We start from the raw sequence: 17,311 nt of genomic DNA on the forward strand, positions 1-17,311 counted from the left end.
CCATTATAGTGCATGTTCGACCATCTCAAGGTTTGATCATTTCAAATTTTATTTCAAATGGAAAAAATACATACCTGGATTTCTATGTGGCGAGGGTTATCAATAAACTTTTCTATCAATAGTCGATCATCACCAAAACTTGAAGCAGCTTCTTGAGATGAAAATCTAAAGCCTTCCCTTTAAAAAAAAACAAAAACCAAAAAAAGCAAGGCTGACAATAAAGAAAATGAATCCTTTTACGGCCTGATTCAGTTTCCACTCAGTGGGAGTTTTGGTATTCACTTAAATCAGACTACCATCCGTTAATCTATATATCACCAAAAAGACACGATTCACTAAGTGTACATTCAATTTTTTTAAACAGAATGCAAAAATAAGAGCTTTCTTGGATAGGTAGAAGGAAAGTAAAAATTCATTAATTTTCCCCTCAAAGAACAAAGGGAACTCTGAAGAGTTTAAACGTTTGAGCATTTTTAAGACAGTTGGACAACTTTGCACAAGTTACGTATTTTCCAAGAGAAAAAATTGTAAAATTCCAAAAACAATTATGTAATACAAAATTCACATCTTGGATGGGTCCATCATTAATTTTTAGGAATTGCAGCGTCTGAATAACTCAACGATGGCAGAGCCAAAGGTTAGTTATACAAAAATTAAATGAAAGGACAAATCTTGGATGCTGTACTATGTAAATTCAGCTGTTCTACACATTACTAAATGCACAATTTTTTTAAACACAATACTTAGCTATAGTCATAAGTTTATTTTCCTAATGTATGGTAGAACTCAGCCTTACATTGCATGCACCAAGCCCCTTAGTATGATTTCCCCTCCTGCCTTTATTTACTTTCTCCTACATAAGATTTAATTTTTCATTTGTTTGATTAATGAGATACTGAACGTGTTGGTTTCACTTTTCCTGATAGAGCAGTTACTACTGCGGGACATGACTAGTGAAATACAAATTTAAGTACAGTTTCCACTGGGTAAAGTTGACACATGTGAATAGGGCCCAAAGGCTGCATGGTGGACTCTGCAACCCCTTCACACAGCAGACAAGAGGTTCTGTGCTGGCCCCAGAGACAGGCCAATTCACAGGAGAGGTGGGGGGCAAACTACTGTATCTTCAGCTGCCAGAATGCAGTCGTCCTAACACCACATGTAGGAGGTGCAGAGTGGTAGCAGTCACTGTTTTAGCCCATAAAATGGAACAGTAGCCATGGAAGGGCTGTGATGCACTTGCCTATTAGTTGGAGGCAGCTGTGAATTTCTTCTCTCCCAAACTCAGTTCAGTGTCCTAAACACAGCCTCCCTGACAGTTTTTTGTAGGATGGATACATGTGGCCCTTTTTTGAGTATTATATTTAAAGGTACCTCTATCATCCTCTTAAACACGCACATTTAGATAATGGCTGTTTTATAATTTAAAGAGATTTGAATTTGTTTAGCACTCAGTTGTTCCCTTTGGCCAATTTTATTTTTTAACCTCAAATCATTAAATTTATTTATTCAAGAGGAAGATGGACTTCAGCGTATTCATGCTCTGTACAACAAAATTATACCACTTGTATACAAGTAGACACCACTCTAGCTTATCTGACTAAAAACGTTAAACTAAAATGGTGCAAAATAGAGAGAGAGAAAGACAGACACACACACACACACACAGATACACCTCTACCCCGATATAACACGAATTCGGATAAAACGCAGTAAAGCAGTGCTCCGGGGGGGAAAGGGCTGCGCACTCCGGTGGATCAAAGCAAGTTCGATATAACGCAGTTTCACTTATAACGCAGTACGATTTTTTGGCTCCCGAGGACAGCGTTACATCGAGGTACAGGTGTACATCTATATTTATCAAAACAGATTCTGAACAATTTTAAGTCCACCGGACCCTCGGCTAGAACACGGGATTTGGGATCCATGTGCTGTACCGCGTTAACGCGGGGACTGCATTATAGCAGGGACCGCGTTAAAATGAATTGCATTTAAAGTAATTAAATTTGGGATCCATGGCCGCGACCGCGTTATATGTGAATTCACGCTATATAGACGCGCATTCTAACGAAGGTCCAGTGTATTGAAATCAATGGATTTGCTTTTGTAAACATTATATCAGACAGCATTATGTGAAATTGATTGACTACTTTATTTTTCCTTCACTGAAGCATGTGCTAATTAAAAATCCAGACTGCAATGCTTGTTTAAAAGAAAAAAAAAAAAATCAATATGCCTAATTACCTCATCTATACATCTGTAAAACCTAAAAATACGTGATTGTCTTAATTAGGTATTTTGACTTTATTTACACACTTGTGTTTTCTAAACCTATCTTTGTGTCCATAAATAGAATGAAGACTATTAATAAAAGAATGAATTTCATTCATTTTAAAGGGGCATAGAAGACCTAGTCAGATTACACAGACTAGGCAGAGAGACAATGTCTGGACGTAAGCCCAACAAAGATATTACGTATTTTAAGCTTCACGCTTCTCTTTGAATCAGTACTGAACCAGTGGCCTAGGGACCCAAAGCATTAGGAGATACTGTCTCAGATCTTTGCCATGGCTGAGGAGCATACTGTCAGCTCAGGAGAGGGTGGTGAAAAGGTGGCCTTTGCACTCCTCCAATTCTGGTTGAGCTGTGTGCCAGACTGGTTCTCCAGGGATGCTGTAGGGCTTCTTTAATGTCTTTTTTTCACCAAGACTACACTTCTTGGCAAGAAATATGCATTCAATAAAAACAGAACCCACAAGTTTTCTTGCTGTTGGCTGAATTGCAATGGAATGATCTGGGAGCACTGCATGCTCACAAAGCTCAGCCTCACTACAATTACAGAAACCACCTTCTTTGGGCAGAAATAGATAGGGTAAGTAGGAGACTTGGGATATAATGTCACATTACAATATCCGATACTGGGACCAGCCAAATACCAATTAATGGGGGGGGGGAATAAAATTCCAGTGCTGGCATTGCTTAGACCAGGGGTAGGCAACCTATGGCATGCGTGCCGAAGGCGGCACACGAGCTGGTTTTCAGTGGCACTCACACTGCCTGGGTCCTGGCCACCAGTCCGGGGGGCTCTGCATTTTAATTTAATTTTAAATGAAGCTTCTTAAACATTTTAAAAACCTTATTTACTTTACATACAACAATAGTTTAGCTATATATTATAGACTTATAGAAAGAGACCTTCTAAAAACGTTAAAATGTATTACTGGCATGCGAAACCTTAAATTAGAGTGAATAAATGAAGACTCAGCACACCACTTCTGAAAGGTTGCCGACCCCTGGCGTAGACACTTTCTGTCTAGTTCTGTGTTCTTGTGAAACCTAGCTCTAAAAACAGCTGTTTGAGAATCACCAATACAATCCCTTTAAAACTGTGACTGTTAAGTGCAATGCTTAACGTTAATCAAAATATAAATACCTTACAAATAATTAGTTTTAAAGTAAACATAAAAAGTAAACAAACAAACAAAAACAATGCTTTAGCTTGATTCCAAATTTCTTTTAAATGATTTGAGAAAACTCTTGTATATAGTCACAATATTTTTACTATATAAATGGCTGGCTTCTTGTTTATAAAAAGACACAGTCAAAGTCCTAGAATCACAAATTAAATACCTGGGGATTTGATTCCTTCCCCTCCCCACCAGTAAAATGGAATTTCACAAATTTAGTGAGCTTTCTCTATTCACTTTTAATATTCTATCAAATAACTCATATCCAATCTATTTACAACATCCTTGATTACAGCATGAAAAAAATCTCTTTGGAGAATCAGTGTTGTGTTAATTTTCTTAACTGAATGCAATCTGATTTTTTTTTTTTTTTTTAAAGGAGAATTACAAAATTAGAGGATGTAGTGAATGCAGCACGGGAAGTCACCAGTAACTTTGTTTGCCATAGTCCCCTTTTCTATCAAACTACCTAGCAACAACAATCACAGACAGCCTTATGACTTCACCTACCCAAGAAAGGAGACAAAAGATCGGTCTATCAAGGCAAACTCATCTCAGGAAGGTACTTGGGGCAGTTGTTAAACTGAGAATAAGAAAAAAAATCACTGAGCATAATTTCCCATTCTAAAGGCTGTCATAACTATAGCTGAAAATAGATAGAAACTGCTTTTTCAAGTTATCTAATGTATTCATAGTTTCATGGATCTGTCATTCAAAGGTGTGAATAGGGTTCTGTCATCTCCTGGAAAACTAAGGATAAATCCCACTGCAGAAATGTTACCTGGTACAAAGACAGAGAAATTGTGGTCCCATAAAAGGTAGAGCTCACACAAAGAGCTAAGATGGCTAACACATGACCAGAAAGAGCATTGACTGAGACTTTTCTTGAAACCAGCTTGAGTCAGGGGGAAAGGGAGACACAACATGCTGGCGGGAACGGACTGCATGTCCAACCACTTTCAGAACACCAATTCCAATGGTGAGGGAAGCATAAATCCAATCCAAGCAAGGGTGAGAAAGGACGGCTGCATCCTGCTGAGAGATGCATGCAATTTGTAACCACCTTGGAGAAGCCTTCAGCTACATACCTCCACAGCTCAATCTCTATGCTGTCAGTGCAAGGTTTTCTGGGTTGGAGAATAGTGATCTATGCATGTAGGCCAAAGCCCTCTGCTTGCCACATTTTGCAAGGGCCTAGTGCTGATGGAGAGATACATAGGACTGGAGAACAAAAGCTCCAGAAGGTTGATGCTGAGAAATCATTCTTGGGGATGAAGGGAGACCAGAGACCTTGGAGTTTCAGGGTTGGCTCCCTACCTGCAAAAAATTCATGTATACCACTACAAAAGTTGCCAAGAGATAAGAACTCCCTAGCAGTCTGTTCCAAACATACACACAAAGTGGGAAATTGAATGAGAGATGCATTTTGTCTATGGAAGTCAGTAATGCTGACAGAGACCTTGAGGTGACAGCAGACAGCAAAGTAGAGGAATCACAATATGAGTCTACAATGTATTATGAGTTTGCAACAGGACATAAGTCAATGTAATTTTGGACTGTTTATGCAGAGAAGTTTATCACAATGCAAAGAGGCAACAGTCACTCCATACAGCTCTGCTACAATTGATCATTCTAGACACCTCCATTACCGCAAGGATATTCATAGTTTGGAGGGAGTTTAGAAGAGAGCAATTAAAATGGTGAGAGAGCTGACGGGATGACATATGAAGATAAGAAGATCAGTAAAGGAGAGACTAATAGGAGACTTGATAACTTTCCAAAAGCAAGGAGAGTATAAATACCAAAGAGAGAAAAGAATTATTAAGGGTGGTAGATTGAGGTATAACTAGGGATGAATAATAGGATGAAATTAAGAATGAAAAGTTTTCTGCCTAAATTTTCCTAAGAGTAAGATCTGTAGGACTGAATAATAAAAGTCCAAGAGATATGCTGAAAGTCTCATCACGTAAGACCTTCAAAAAGTACACAGGATGAAGCACTAGTAATTATGCAACAAGGGAATAATCTTGCAATAGCAAGGAGTGAAGTAGTTCAAATAGGTCTTTTCTATGTTCAATTTCCATTATTCTGGGAATCGTAATCCGTGGTCTTTAATCTTAATTCTTTGAACAAAATATTGTGCATCCCCTGTTTTGAAAAGTAGATTGCAAACTGTGCATCAAATACTCTATATCCTGAAAATCCAGTAAGTGTTTTTTAAGCAAAGTTACTTAAAATGAATTTAGAATTTATGGAAGGTGTCATGTTCACCACACTCAGAACTACATCCACAGGGCAAAAGCAATATAAATTTGCATACACTGGCCCACCAATATATTACAATACTGTTCTAGGGGTACTGCCTCTATAGTTGAGAAGGTAGTTCAGTCTTCATGTTCATTCAGTCTTTGGCCTCTCTGATGAGATTGCCAACATTAGAAATTAGCATCTTTTTAAAACTGAAACGGGATTGAGACCACAAATTCATCCCACAGGATACCAATCAGCAACTAATCAGATGGCAATTGTTTGTCATTACCAACCTGGGCTGCACTCAGAATAAGAAGCTCAAGGTGAGAACAGCAAAATACTATCACTTTTCCCTGGAGCCACCCATTTCAAAAATCAATGTCAATAGGCTTCATGTGATTAGAACCAGAAATTACTCTCTTGTTGCTACACAAAACGGAAAAATACTTTACTATATTTCTTAGACAATATAATCAGTGTGTAGAAGAATCTTTCACAACCTTTCATTGTCACACACATGTCAATGTTGACTATTAAAAATTAGAGGGAAGTGTTGTTCTATTAATATTTCTACTTCTCCAAATCATACTGTTCCTATTCTAAATATTTTCCCCTCACTCTTAATCTCAGTTTACATTTCTGTAACAGACAGCAAAATATTTAGCCAACTTTAGTTAAAATTTAGGCTTCACTGCTGCCTAGTTGCGAATTGTAAAATGAGAATTTCCTCTTGATTAGATGGGTAGTGCAAATATAGTTTATCTGTAAATGACTCTTTTTTCTTAGTGACTCTGTATGTTCTTTCTCCAACCATTTTTTACACTTTTTGTGGGGTAAGGAAACTTTGCAAAGAAAGGATAAATGTAACACTAGCTAAATGACCATCCGGGAGACAGATTCCTGGGTACACAGTAACAAACACTGAATGGTATTCCAGTGGGTTTTCCATAAACAAGGCAAGTATCACTAGCTGTTGTCCCTAAAGCAGTGTTATTAAGATAAACAAAAATCACATGCCTAATTGGATTCTGTTGACATCACTCATTTGCATCAGAGAGCTTTCTGACCACCCCAATTCTTATCTGTACTGCTTTAAACCCACTTAGCAATCGTGGTTTAGTACTGCATTTTCATTTTTTTTAAAAGTTACTCATTTTGTGAAATTTCTTTTGATGATATCTGAAGTGAATACCTTTTGATTTAGTACAACAGAAGTACTTGTTGACTGTACAAGATCAAGGGAGTAATTCTGATTTCTAAAGCAATAGGAGCAAAGCATCCTTCTAAGTATGAAGTGTGTTATCCTAGATCCTCATTCTAAGATGCTATCCTTAATTTCCTATTTAGATTAGAACATAAAGAAGCTATATGAAGTGAAGAACATAAATAAGATTGTATTATTTATATGTAAAAATTGTTTAATTATTGGCTATTCATTTTGTTTATTTTCTTCTAGCTTTTAGAACCGATACTTCATTCATTTTTTTAACACATGGCACAGCAGTTCATTAAAGATGAACTTATCAAGTAAAATTAAACTGAGTTAATTACAGCTGTTATGTCCTAGTGTGGACAGAATTCAATTTAGAAATAAATCATGAAAAAAGTGTACCTCAAGTTAGATCATTTTTCTCACTGAGAAAGTCTTCTGACAATTCCTAGTGCACTGAAGACGTCCCAAAATGCATCATTCTGTGACATCACTAATACGATAAGTTGCAACCGGTCTCCTGATTATTAGGTCACAGAAAAATGCATTCCGAAATATCTTCAGTGAACTCAAAAGTGCTAGAAAGGGCTCGGTATTTTGTGGGAAGACCTATTATAAAAAACTGAAAACCTTTTTTTGGTGTTGAGTATACTTACACACACACACACACACACACACACACACACACACACACACACCAGTTTACTGGAGATTGATTAAATTACATGATTTTGAGCTAAAATATTAGTTACAGCCCAGATCCTGAAAACACTCACAAATGCGTTTCCGTACATTAGTAGTCCGTCCCACTGAATTTAAGAGGACTAATTACATGAATAAATGTTTCCAAGACTGGGGCATAACTGTTTACCTTACTTAATACACTGATAATTCATATAACAATAAATTCAGAGACATACAATATAAATATTATTTACATCATAGATTTATAAAATAAATAAAGCCACAGTAGAAAGGCGGTTGGAAGATAATTTTTTTTCTTATTCCAGTAAGTTGTAAACTGTAATGCTTGCACAGGCAGGTTTGTACTGAAAAAATATATATTAAAAAAATAAAGAAACCACCCACGTATCGTGCACACTTTCTACAAAAGGGATAAAAGCAGAAACTATCCAATTTCTCCATTTCACATTTGGTATCTGTTTAATTGTCAGTTCACAGCAGTTTAATGGAACTTTGGTAACTGTAGTATTTATCAAGGCTAGTTTTTTGGACAGCATCTCACCTGGTCTCTTCATCATCCCAAGCGATTCTCATGCCTTTCCCACCACCACCTGCTGAGGCCTTGATCATGACAGGGTAGCCTAACAGTGGGGAACAATTACACAGAAGTTCAAACTTTGATCAGTTGCTCATATGAACATGACAACTGACCACATGTCCAATAATGCAGCAGACAATAACTGGTTTATTAAAAACTGTTTGGCGAGAGAAGAGATTTTTTTTTTCCTTTTTAAGACTACATTGTCAATACAGTACATTCGTGATGCCATGAGAAAGAGGTTCTCTCTATTTCATTTATTCCTCCAAAAATACTGAGTGGACAGAGTCCCTGAGTGGCCAAGTGGTTTAAGAGAAAAGGTATGTTTTTCACTTCTGAGTTAACTTTACTCTTCAAACTAATTTTGTTACCTTTCTTCTGTTGAAATAAGTATTTTCACTGATGAAGATAAAACATACATACTTTACCAGCAGAAGTAGACAGGAGGAGTTTCTATGCTATTGGTCAAAATGGCCAGCAGCAACAACTTATGTATTCAAAGGCCTTGGCCAATAGTGCAGTAAATTTCTTTGACATCACAAAAGAGTCACGAGTGAATAAAAAATACTAACAATTATATACCAATAGAAGGTAACAGAAGTATTTCCCCCAAACTGATGTAATACAAACACTAAATTAAGGGACAAAATCTGACACCCCTGCTCAGACTGAGTAGTATTTTACTCCCAGAGTAAAGTTAACTTATTATGAATTTTTCAATTTGGCTGTAAAAGTTTTCTGAATGTTAAAAAGAAAGCGAGAGACAGAGAGAGAGAGAAATTAGTACATGTAGCATAACTATTTTGATTACAAATTACTTTCCAAAGGTCATTTCTTATTTGCATTGATTCATCAGCCTCTCTCTTACACTAATCTGTGAGACATTTGGTAGTTGAGGATCAGATTGGAATAGCTTCTTAGATAGTTTGATATTTTCAAAGATAGGGGGAAAATTCACAACCATTTGTGTGTCACAGGGCTGCAGGTATAGTTTATGAGGATGCTAATTAGAGCAAACTCTACCCCAGCTGACTTGTCTTGGCACTAAAATCATGATCTGTCCTTGCAAAATGAAGATTTGTTTCTACTCATGACTAATTTGGGAAGCTCACTATTTAAGAGATTTGGGGACGATAGTGAATATTTGGATACAAGCCAAAATAGGGGTGCCTGAATCAACCACTTTAACAAATTTCACTTTCGTTTTTACTGTTTACTTATTTAGTTCTACCCCTCACTTTTCAAACAGTTCACATCTATTTAATTTCAAAGGGAAGGCCGGTAAGAATAATTGGACTTGAAAAAACTTTCACATAAAGAGAGATTGGGAAGACTTGAGTTTTCTACCTTTGAAAGGAGGTGAATAAAAGTGGAGATGATAAAACCATATAAATTAATGAATGGTCTAGAGAAGGCAGATTGGAAGCTTCTGAACTTTCCTGCCTCATAATACAAAATAAATAGGACATTCAGTTAAACTGAGGTGGTAAATTCAAAACTGATAAAAGAAAATACTTTCCCAAAGTGTAATTTAACTGTGGAACTCCTTGCCACAGAACGTCAGTGGGCAAATTTAGCAAGATTCAAAATGGGATTAGACATTTTTATGGCTGAAAAGAATATCCACCAGAGTTATCATTGTTAAGGCTAAAAAAGGATATTGGGAGGGATATAAAACCCATTATAAAACCTTATACTTCAGGCCTTTAGCTAATATCTAACTATTAGAGATTAAATGAGCCCTATTGTGGGGAGCAGATTACCCTACATCTCCCTACTGTGGATTTCTTACTCCAGTCTCTGAAACACCTGGTGCTGACCACTGTCAGAGACAGCTTATTGGACGAGATGGAGCATGGGTCTGATCCAGTATGGCAATTGTGATGTTCCAATCTAACATTAAAAATAAAAATTAATGTTATGTGCCCCATAGTAATACCACTTGAAGCTTGAAAAAGTTCATCTTCTTACCAATAAGGCTAATCATTTCAGCCTGGTATAACACATCATATTATTCAATTGAATGACTCATTGATTTTACTTATACATAGGAGCTACAGTCATTATAAAAATAATTATAATTTTGCTGACATTCAGTTCTGGGGGAAAATGAGGTATACTGTTTACATATTATAAAACATGTAGATCACAAGATGGCTAAACTGGGTTACTTAACAAAAAATGTACAGGAGGGTTGTTATTGGTATGACCCATTGAGTTTTGCAGCACTTTACTGCTGCTTTTTGGTAGTTTTATTTGTATTGATTTCATATTAGCTGTACATGTACATAAGGTGGCAAATCAAGACTATACATAGTCCCACTATGTGTAAAAAAAACAGCACACATTTTATAAAGGAAGAGTTTCAATATACACATACAACTCTCCATAGTAAGGGAGAAAATTTCTGCAGTCTACTCTTTTTATGCCTTCCAAGAGAGCATTTTTATTAGATAGTTATCATACTTCGGCTTTGTCTGCATTTGGAAAAATGACAAATGCAGCAATGGTTTCTCCCTATCCTCTCTCAGCTGGCATTGAAAACAATTTAAGCCATAGACCAAACAGAACAGTATTGACAAACCCAGATAATAGAGCCATGTTTGACTTCTGTGTTAGAACATGATTCAAACAGGTCTCCCATTGAAATATTTTCTCACAGTTTGGCCAGATAGAGAACTGCCTATTCCCTACTGTTACAACAGGGTTCAAAAACAGTATTTGAGAAATATACTGAAATAAGGAAGGGGGGGAAATGAAAAAAATAATGGAGAGAAAAGGGTATCCAACCTTTTTCAAATTTCAAGAAGGTCTGTATGTGAATTTTGAGCAGAGGTTGAGTCCTATTTTATGTGAATGCATCAACCATTCCCTAGACATATGACCCTTGAAATTTAAATTAGAAATGCTTCAGGTGAAAAGACAACAAAACATTAAAAATAATATAGAATAAAATAGGGCCAAAATTTTCAAAATTGTGTGTTTAAGATTAGTTTCCTAAATACATAAGCAAAAAACAAAAAAATAGCCTGCTTTCAAAGATGCTAAGCACACTAGCTGCCTTCCACTTTTAACAGAATTTGTGGGTATTTAGCATTTCTGAAAAACCAGAGAACTTTCATTTGTGTGTCTAAATGTGGCATTAAGAATGATCATCTGTGACACTGGCCTTGGGTCAAGGATAGAGCTGATGTCCCAGGGGGTCCTTTTGTTATTTGGCAATCCTGAGAGGCCTGCCAGTCCTGCTATATAGGAGATGAGGGTGCCTTGGCTGGGTTTTGTGTATCTGTTGGGGGAAAGATGCTGACGGCATTAATTATCATTGTCCTAGTCAATTTTGTATTGATGGCCTGCACCTCTCAGACATTGGCTACAGTCTCAATAACTGAATATATGCACATGGATTAAAGATTGGCTGGATTTTTTATTGTTGCTAAACTCAAAACTAACAGCATCTATGGTAGTATGTTCTAGCAGCAAGGATTAGATTCATCTTCCCAGGTAGGGGTAAATTATTTGAGCAGGGTGGGGTCTTCTACTCTTTCCCACAGATTAAGCACCAATTTACCTTCTTGTGCCTACGTTTGGATTCACGAGTTTACCCAACTCTTGGTGCAAACTTTGGTGCTTTTCCTGCTGCATTAGAATTCACGGGATTGTACACCTGTCTGGGTTTTGGAAATATACAAGCCTTTTTGCCTAATTTAAACAGAGTCTGGTAGACTTTTGATGCTGTATAAAATACGAAATATTGTCATCATTAAGTTGGTCTGTTCAGTCTTTGCACAGTTAAGTATATTCAGTATTTGAGTATCAAAAGGGGTCAGCAAGGGCTTGTGATGGTTCCCTATTGCTGTTGCTTCCCAGTTTTCATCATTGCCAGCACATCTTACTGTCAGGTATTATTTTATTAAATTATTTTTATAAAGTAGTAGCCTTTGGACCATAAACTGTGCCTGTCCAGCAATACGAGAGTCTCTTTTCAGTATCTATTTTAAGCAACATTAAACATCAGCCAGCTATAAGTGAACTGAAACATGACAATAGCATGTTTTCCAGCTACTTTGTTTTTGTACAGGCTTTGTTTTATATTGGCTTTGGTTCCTGGTTGTTCTGCTCACTCACATGACAAGATGTAAAGTGAAACTTACCAGATCCTGATCATGCTTCAGAGCTCAGGACACTAGTAAGTTTCAATTTGCGACTTACAGCCTGAATAGATGGAACAGCCAGGAGATTACCCAAAAAAGAAAATCCCTGCTGGTTTCACATCACTGCCTGTACATCACACAGAACAGAACTCTTCAGAATGGAGCAATAGGAGCAGAGAGAAGAGGAAAGAAAGGATGGACCACAACAAGAAGGGAAAAGGAAGACTGACAACCCATCGGAAGTGATGGGAGAAGAGAATTAAAAATACTGTAAAAATGGTAAAGGAGTAGAGCTAGTGAGATTATATATTGCAGAAAGGACTATGGGAGAAGTAAAGCTCACACAGAAAAGTATGGGGAGAGGGAACATGCAAACAATAAGAGGAAAGAAGAGATGACATAGAACATATCCTAATTTTGGGGGGGCAGCGTAGGGAATGGCAGGGTGAAGGAAACTAAGAGAACACTACACCAATTAAAGGAGGGAAAGAAACAAATTCAGCTCACTTATGATTGGACAATAAAATATGTTTTCTTTCCTTTAAGCTATATTTATTACTTTATTTATAATGATAGCCTTTTCTTAGACAGTTACAGGCAGTACCACATAGAATATTGATGCTGCATGCTACACAGCCAGTATTGCTAATGGACAGCCAGTCAGAATGCACCATTGAGGAGCAGGAAGTGAAATCAGCAGAGGGCGTTACTTGGAATGCTAAACACTGATATATGCATTCCAACTGACATCAGAACAATTTTTTCTTTGCAATAACTATCTCAAAGACATTCTTAGAAAAGCAAGACTGTTTGGATGAGCAAAGTTAAAGGTAACCTGACAATACTGTAAATAAATTCCAAGTGCCCCAAACAGCAAAAGGGTACAGGTGCATTACACACATTAGAGATTTCGGTTGTATCCTGTTTTCTTATTTTAGGTCCCCTAACAACACAGATCACCACCTCACATGATGCACTTAACCGTGCTGAGAACTATACATCACCTTAGAAACCTCAATGAAGTCTAACTATTTGAACTGGTGGGGGAAACGTGAAAAGTGGCTTTTTTTTTCTTTCAATATACAGCATGATTCGGCAAACTTTTTAAACATAGTTTTTAAAACTAGCCAGAGACCAAAAGAAAAAAAATGCTACCTGCATAACTCCCTATAACTGTCTCCAATGCCCATCAAGGTTAACAGGTTGAAGTGACAATTATATCAGAAAAAGGAATAGGTCAGGAGGACATCAGGGGGTCGAAAATTAAAAATAAGTGGGAATAAGTTTTAAAAGTCATGTGGAATGCACCACTGCCTCTTGCTATTTGTGTCGCTCAAAATACTCAGTTAATTTACAAAAACACTTGCAGGTAGCCTTTTAGATCAGGGGTTACAAATCCTACAAAAACAAAATTGCAAGTCAAAATATACAAATGAAGCTGAGAAGAATGTATTTAATTTATTTTTTTAAAAGGGTTCCATACTATAAAACTGCAATTTTATTTAACAAATTCTCCTACTAAAATTCTACTGTGGCTAGCAATCTTGTCTTCCTTTCATTTCTGCTTGAATGACAGTGAGTGATAAGTCATCACCTGATCTCACAACAGTGACATAAAAGCTAGCCAAAAGAAATGCTGAATTAAATTTTGCCATCCTAATTTCTAATTTGTCTACACCTGTGATTTCGGTGCAGTTAAACTAGTGCACTATAGCTGCACCAGTAAAAACTCTCAGTGGGAATGCACTGTACTGGTATAAAAGTGTCATTCAGCACCACAAATTATTCCAGTTTTAAACCAGTCTAAGGTGTGACAGCACTAGTCACCTTTTGCACTGGTGAAGTACATGCATCCATGGTAGGGGTTCGTGTTGGAGTAGCTCAAGGGTAGGCAACCTATGACACGCGTGCCAAAGGCAGCATGCGAGCTGATTTTCAGTGGCACTCATACTGCCTGGGTCCTGGCCACCAGTCCGGGGGGCTCTGCATTTTAATTTAATTTTAAATGAAGCTTCTTAAACATTTTAAAAACCTTATTTATTTTACATACAACAATAGTTTAGTTATATATTATAGACTTATAGAAAGAGACCTTCTAAAAATGTTAAAATGTGTTACTGGCACGCAAAACCTTAAATTAGAGTGAATAAATGAAGACTCGGCACACCACTTCTGAAAGGTTGCCGACCCCTGGCGTAGCTACACAGTTAAAAAAAAAAAAACAAGAAAACCCTCTTTAAGTGACAAATCCTTAGGCTCATACAACAGTAATCAGAGAGCCCATCCAGGCTTTCACCTCCACAAAACACTTTACAGCAGTGGTTTTCAACCTTTTCTCATTTGCAGACCCCTAAAAAAATTGCAAATGGTGGTGCGGACCTCTTTGGAAATCTTAGGCATAGTCTGCGGTCCCCCAGGGATCCACGGATCACAGGTTGAAAACCACTGCTTTACAGAATTACCGAATTCAGGAAAGCACTTCAGCATGTGCTTAACTTTAAGAACATGCATAGATATTTTCCTGAATAAGAAGCTTTCCTAAATGAGGACCGAAGGTGTCTATCACACATTACACTTGGCCTTAGCTAAAATAAGAGTCCCAGGTAGGTTTTTGTTTGCTTTTCTATAATGTATTTAGAAGCAGAATGGTGATTTGATTTTAGCATGGGATAGAAGAAAAGTTAGTGACCCAGACTGTATTCATGCCAACAGTGGTCCAAATAATGATGAAGAATGAAGAGCATAAGCATCATTCTGTCAGCCTCCATATAAAGAGAAATGTACCGTGCCTAACACCTTATGCAAAAAGGATATCATATTTAATTTCATGAATACTTTAAAATAAATTCCTTTTTAAACTAACCAGTGATCACTGTGTCTTGTATCCTGTCTGCAACTCATTCATATGCTCAGTCTTTAAAGCTCAGTTTGTAAAGCTAAAATGTGATGATTTAAGAGATAGGGCGTTAAGGCAATGGGGAACTTAAAAACCATTAAAACATTATTTGTTCTATAGGGATTACTTATTACACATTCAATTTAGTCAACCATGTCTGCTGAGAGGCACACAAATCCCACCATAGCTAATTTAAGAACTTACCAATTTCCCTTGCAATTCTGACAGCTTCATCTGCATCCTGTAAAAGCAGGAAATGAGACCTAACATTAATCCCATCAGCCATTGCACTATGTCCTTAGGGCAGTCATATATTGCACTACTGTCTCCTCTGATTCATTTAATGTTTGATTTTACAACCTTCTGACCCTTTTCAGTCAGAGGAATGTAAAATTAATACCATAAGTGGAATGTAAATTCTACCTCATCATTATTATACTGAGAAACTCAAAGCAGCAAGCAATCAGCTGACAGGAAGCACTACCAGAATCTCAAAATGATTTTCTGCAGTTGAAGGAATTTAAATGGTAGAATTTAGAAGTTTACAATCAATAATGGATCATAAATCAGATCATTAAAGCTTGTCCATTGCCAGCTTGTTTCTGTCCTCGGTTATTTATGTCATGTTTTCCCAGATGCTGTCAGCAGGGGGAGTTGATTCTCTATTGTTTGGATAAGATTCAGATTCAGAGTGAATCTTACAGAACTTCTTTAAGGACTAAATCTTGCAGTCCTTATTCAGGCAAAATTCACATCAACTTCAGTTTTACAATTTTTAGCCTCAAGACAGATGCTTTAATGTAACTTGTTAGGGTTTTGAACTGTTGTCTGAAATACATAAATTCAAATAATGGTTTCCATGATCAAAAACAGTTTGTAAGATACTATTAATTAGCAAAGTTCTTTTGTTGTCACCATCTATATTGCATCAGCTGACTCAAACTATGGAAAGGAAAATGTAATGGAGTGTGGGTGAGAGGGAAGCCAGGGGAAATAAAATGATTCTCCCAAGGTACTTTCAGCACAGGTTCACTTGTAACAGCCAAAGTTTCTATCTCATTCAGTAGTTAAATTCTGCTGCCCTTCACCCACAACAATATATTTCCATCATGATACTGTAAAAAGAAAAAAGTTTATATGATAGTGGCATGGGTTAAATCTGAAAATTCCATCCAAATTTGCTAATATTTATACTATTCTGTGACATACATTAAAAAATTTGAATGGAAGGCAGTAATGTCTGGAAACCACCAGCTGCTAAGTACGTCTGAAGCTTAAGGGGTTGACTTATGAACATTAAAATGAAACTCAATATTTTTAAAGCTTTTAAGGCAATTCGTTTTAAAAGCACCCAGGTCAGAACTTTTTTTTAAATACATACAAAATGTTCATACCTGGTTCATTTATGTCCAATAATAAAACAAAATCCTCTTTAAAAGTCTTCAGTACCTAGTAACAACCCCATGAAGAATAAGGAGGCTGGCAGGGGAAGTTGTCAGAAAATTTAATTTCCTTTCATTAGCTAGTCTGCTCCACAAATCGGTGCTTGTTAAGTTCAAAGCAGTCCTGAAAGCTACATCGGTTTTAAGTCTTTTTACTCCAAGCAGTCACATCTGTTAATGAGATTTTTCCAAATAACAATTGTTTTTAAGTCAGAGATAAATCTACAAAATAAAATCAAGGTTTACTGTTTTATTACACCTTGCTGCTTTCCATGACCCTGCACTCTCCAAATTTTAGCTTAAAGGGATAAAAATGCATGAAAAGGGTCATTTAAGAATGTTAGTGGTTTCCACACATTGAGTTTGAAGGTTCTTTGTTCCTGCCTGTGACAGTTATGCGAGAATACTTCCCCTTAATAGCCTCTCTGTCAGGAAGTGTTAAACCTGCCAAATGCAGACAATTAGAGCCTCTTGAACAAAATGCAGGAAGAGTGATGACTGATGAAGAGCCACGATTATAGTCAAGAAGGAAACTTTTACATTTCTTTTCTCTTGCAAATTCAGTCATATATTTGCAAAATAGAATTGGGACAGGGGGAAGCAAATAGGATAA

At 36.9% G+C, this 17,311-nt stretch overlaps 1 protein-coding gene across 5 annotated transcripts in view; it reads right to left on the bottom strand.

Annotated features, from left to right (window-relative positions):
- PCCA (propionyl-CoA carboxylase subunit alpha) overlaps window positions 1–17,311 on the bottom strand; it is a 421,040-nt gene that overhangs the window by 255,775 nt on the left and 147,954 nt on the right. For all 5 annotated transcript variants that reach the window (XM_065409497.1, XM_065409531.1, XM_065409513.1 and 2 more), the window contains exons 8-10: window positions 15,461–15,497; window positions 8,174–8,252; window positions 75–177 (exon numbers count right to left, since the gene is read on the bottom strand). In XM_065409497.1, coding sequence (XP_065265569.1) covers window positions 75–177; window positions 8,174–8,252; window positions 15,461–15,497 — 219 coding nt within the window. The remainder of the gene's footprint in view (window positions 1–74; window positions 178–8,173; window positions 8,253–15,460; window positions 15,498–17,311) is intronic.

The sequence above is a fragment of the Emys orbicularis genome, chromosome 1, assembly GCF_028017835.1.
Source record: "Emys orbicularis isolate rEmyOrb1 chromosome 1, rEmyOrb1.hap1, whole genome shotgun sequence".
Taxonomy (NCBI): domain Eukaryota; kingdom Metazoa; phylum Chordata; order Testudines; family Emydidae; genus Emys; species Emys orbicularis.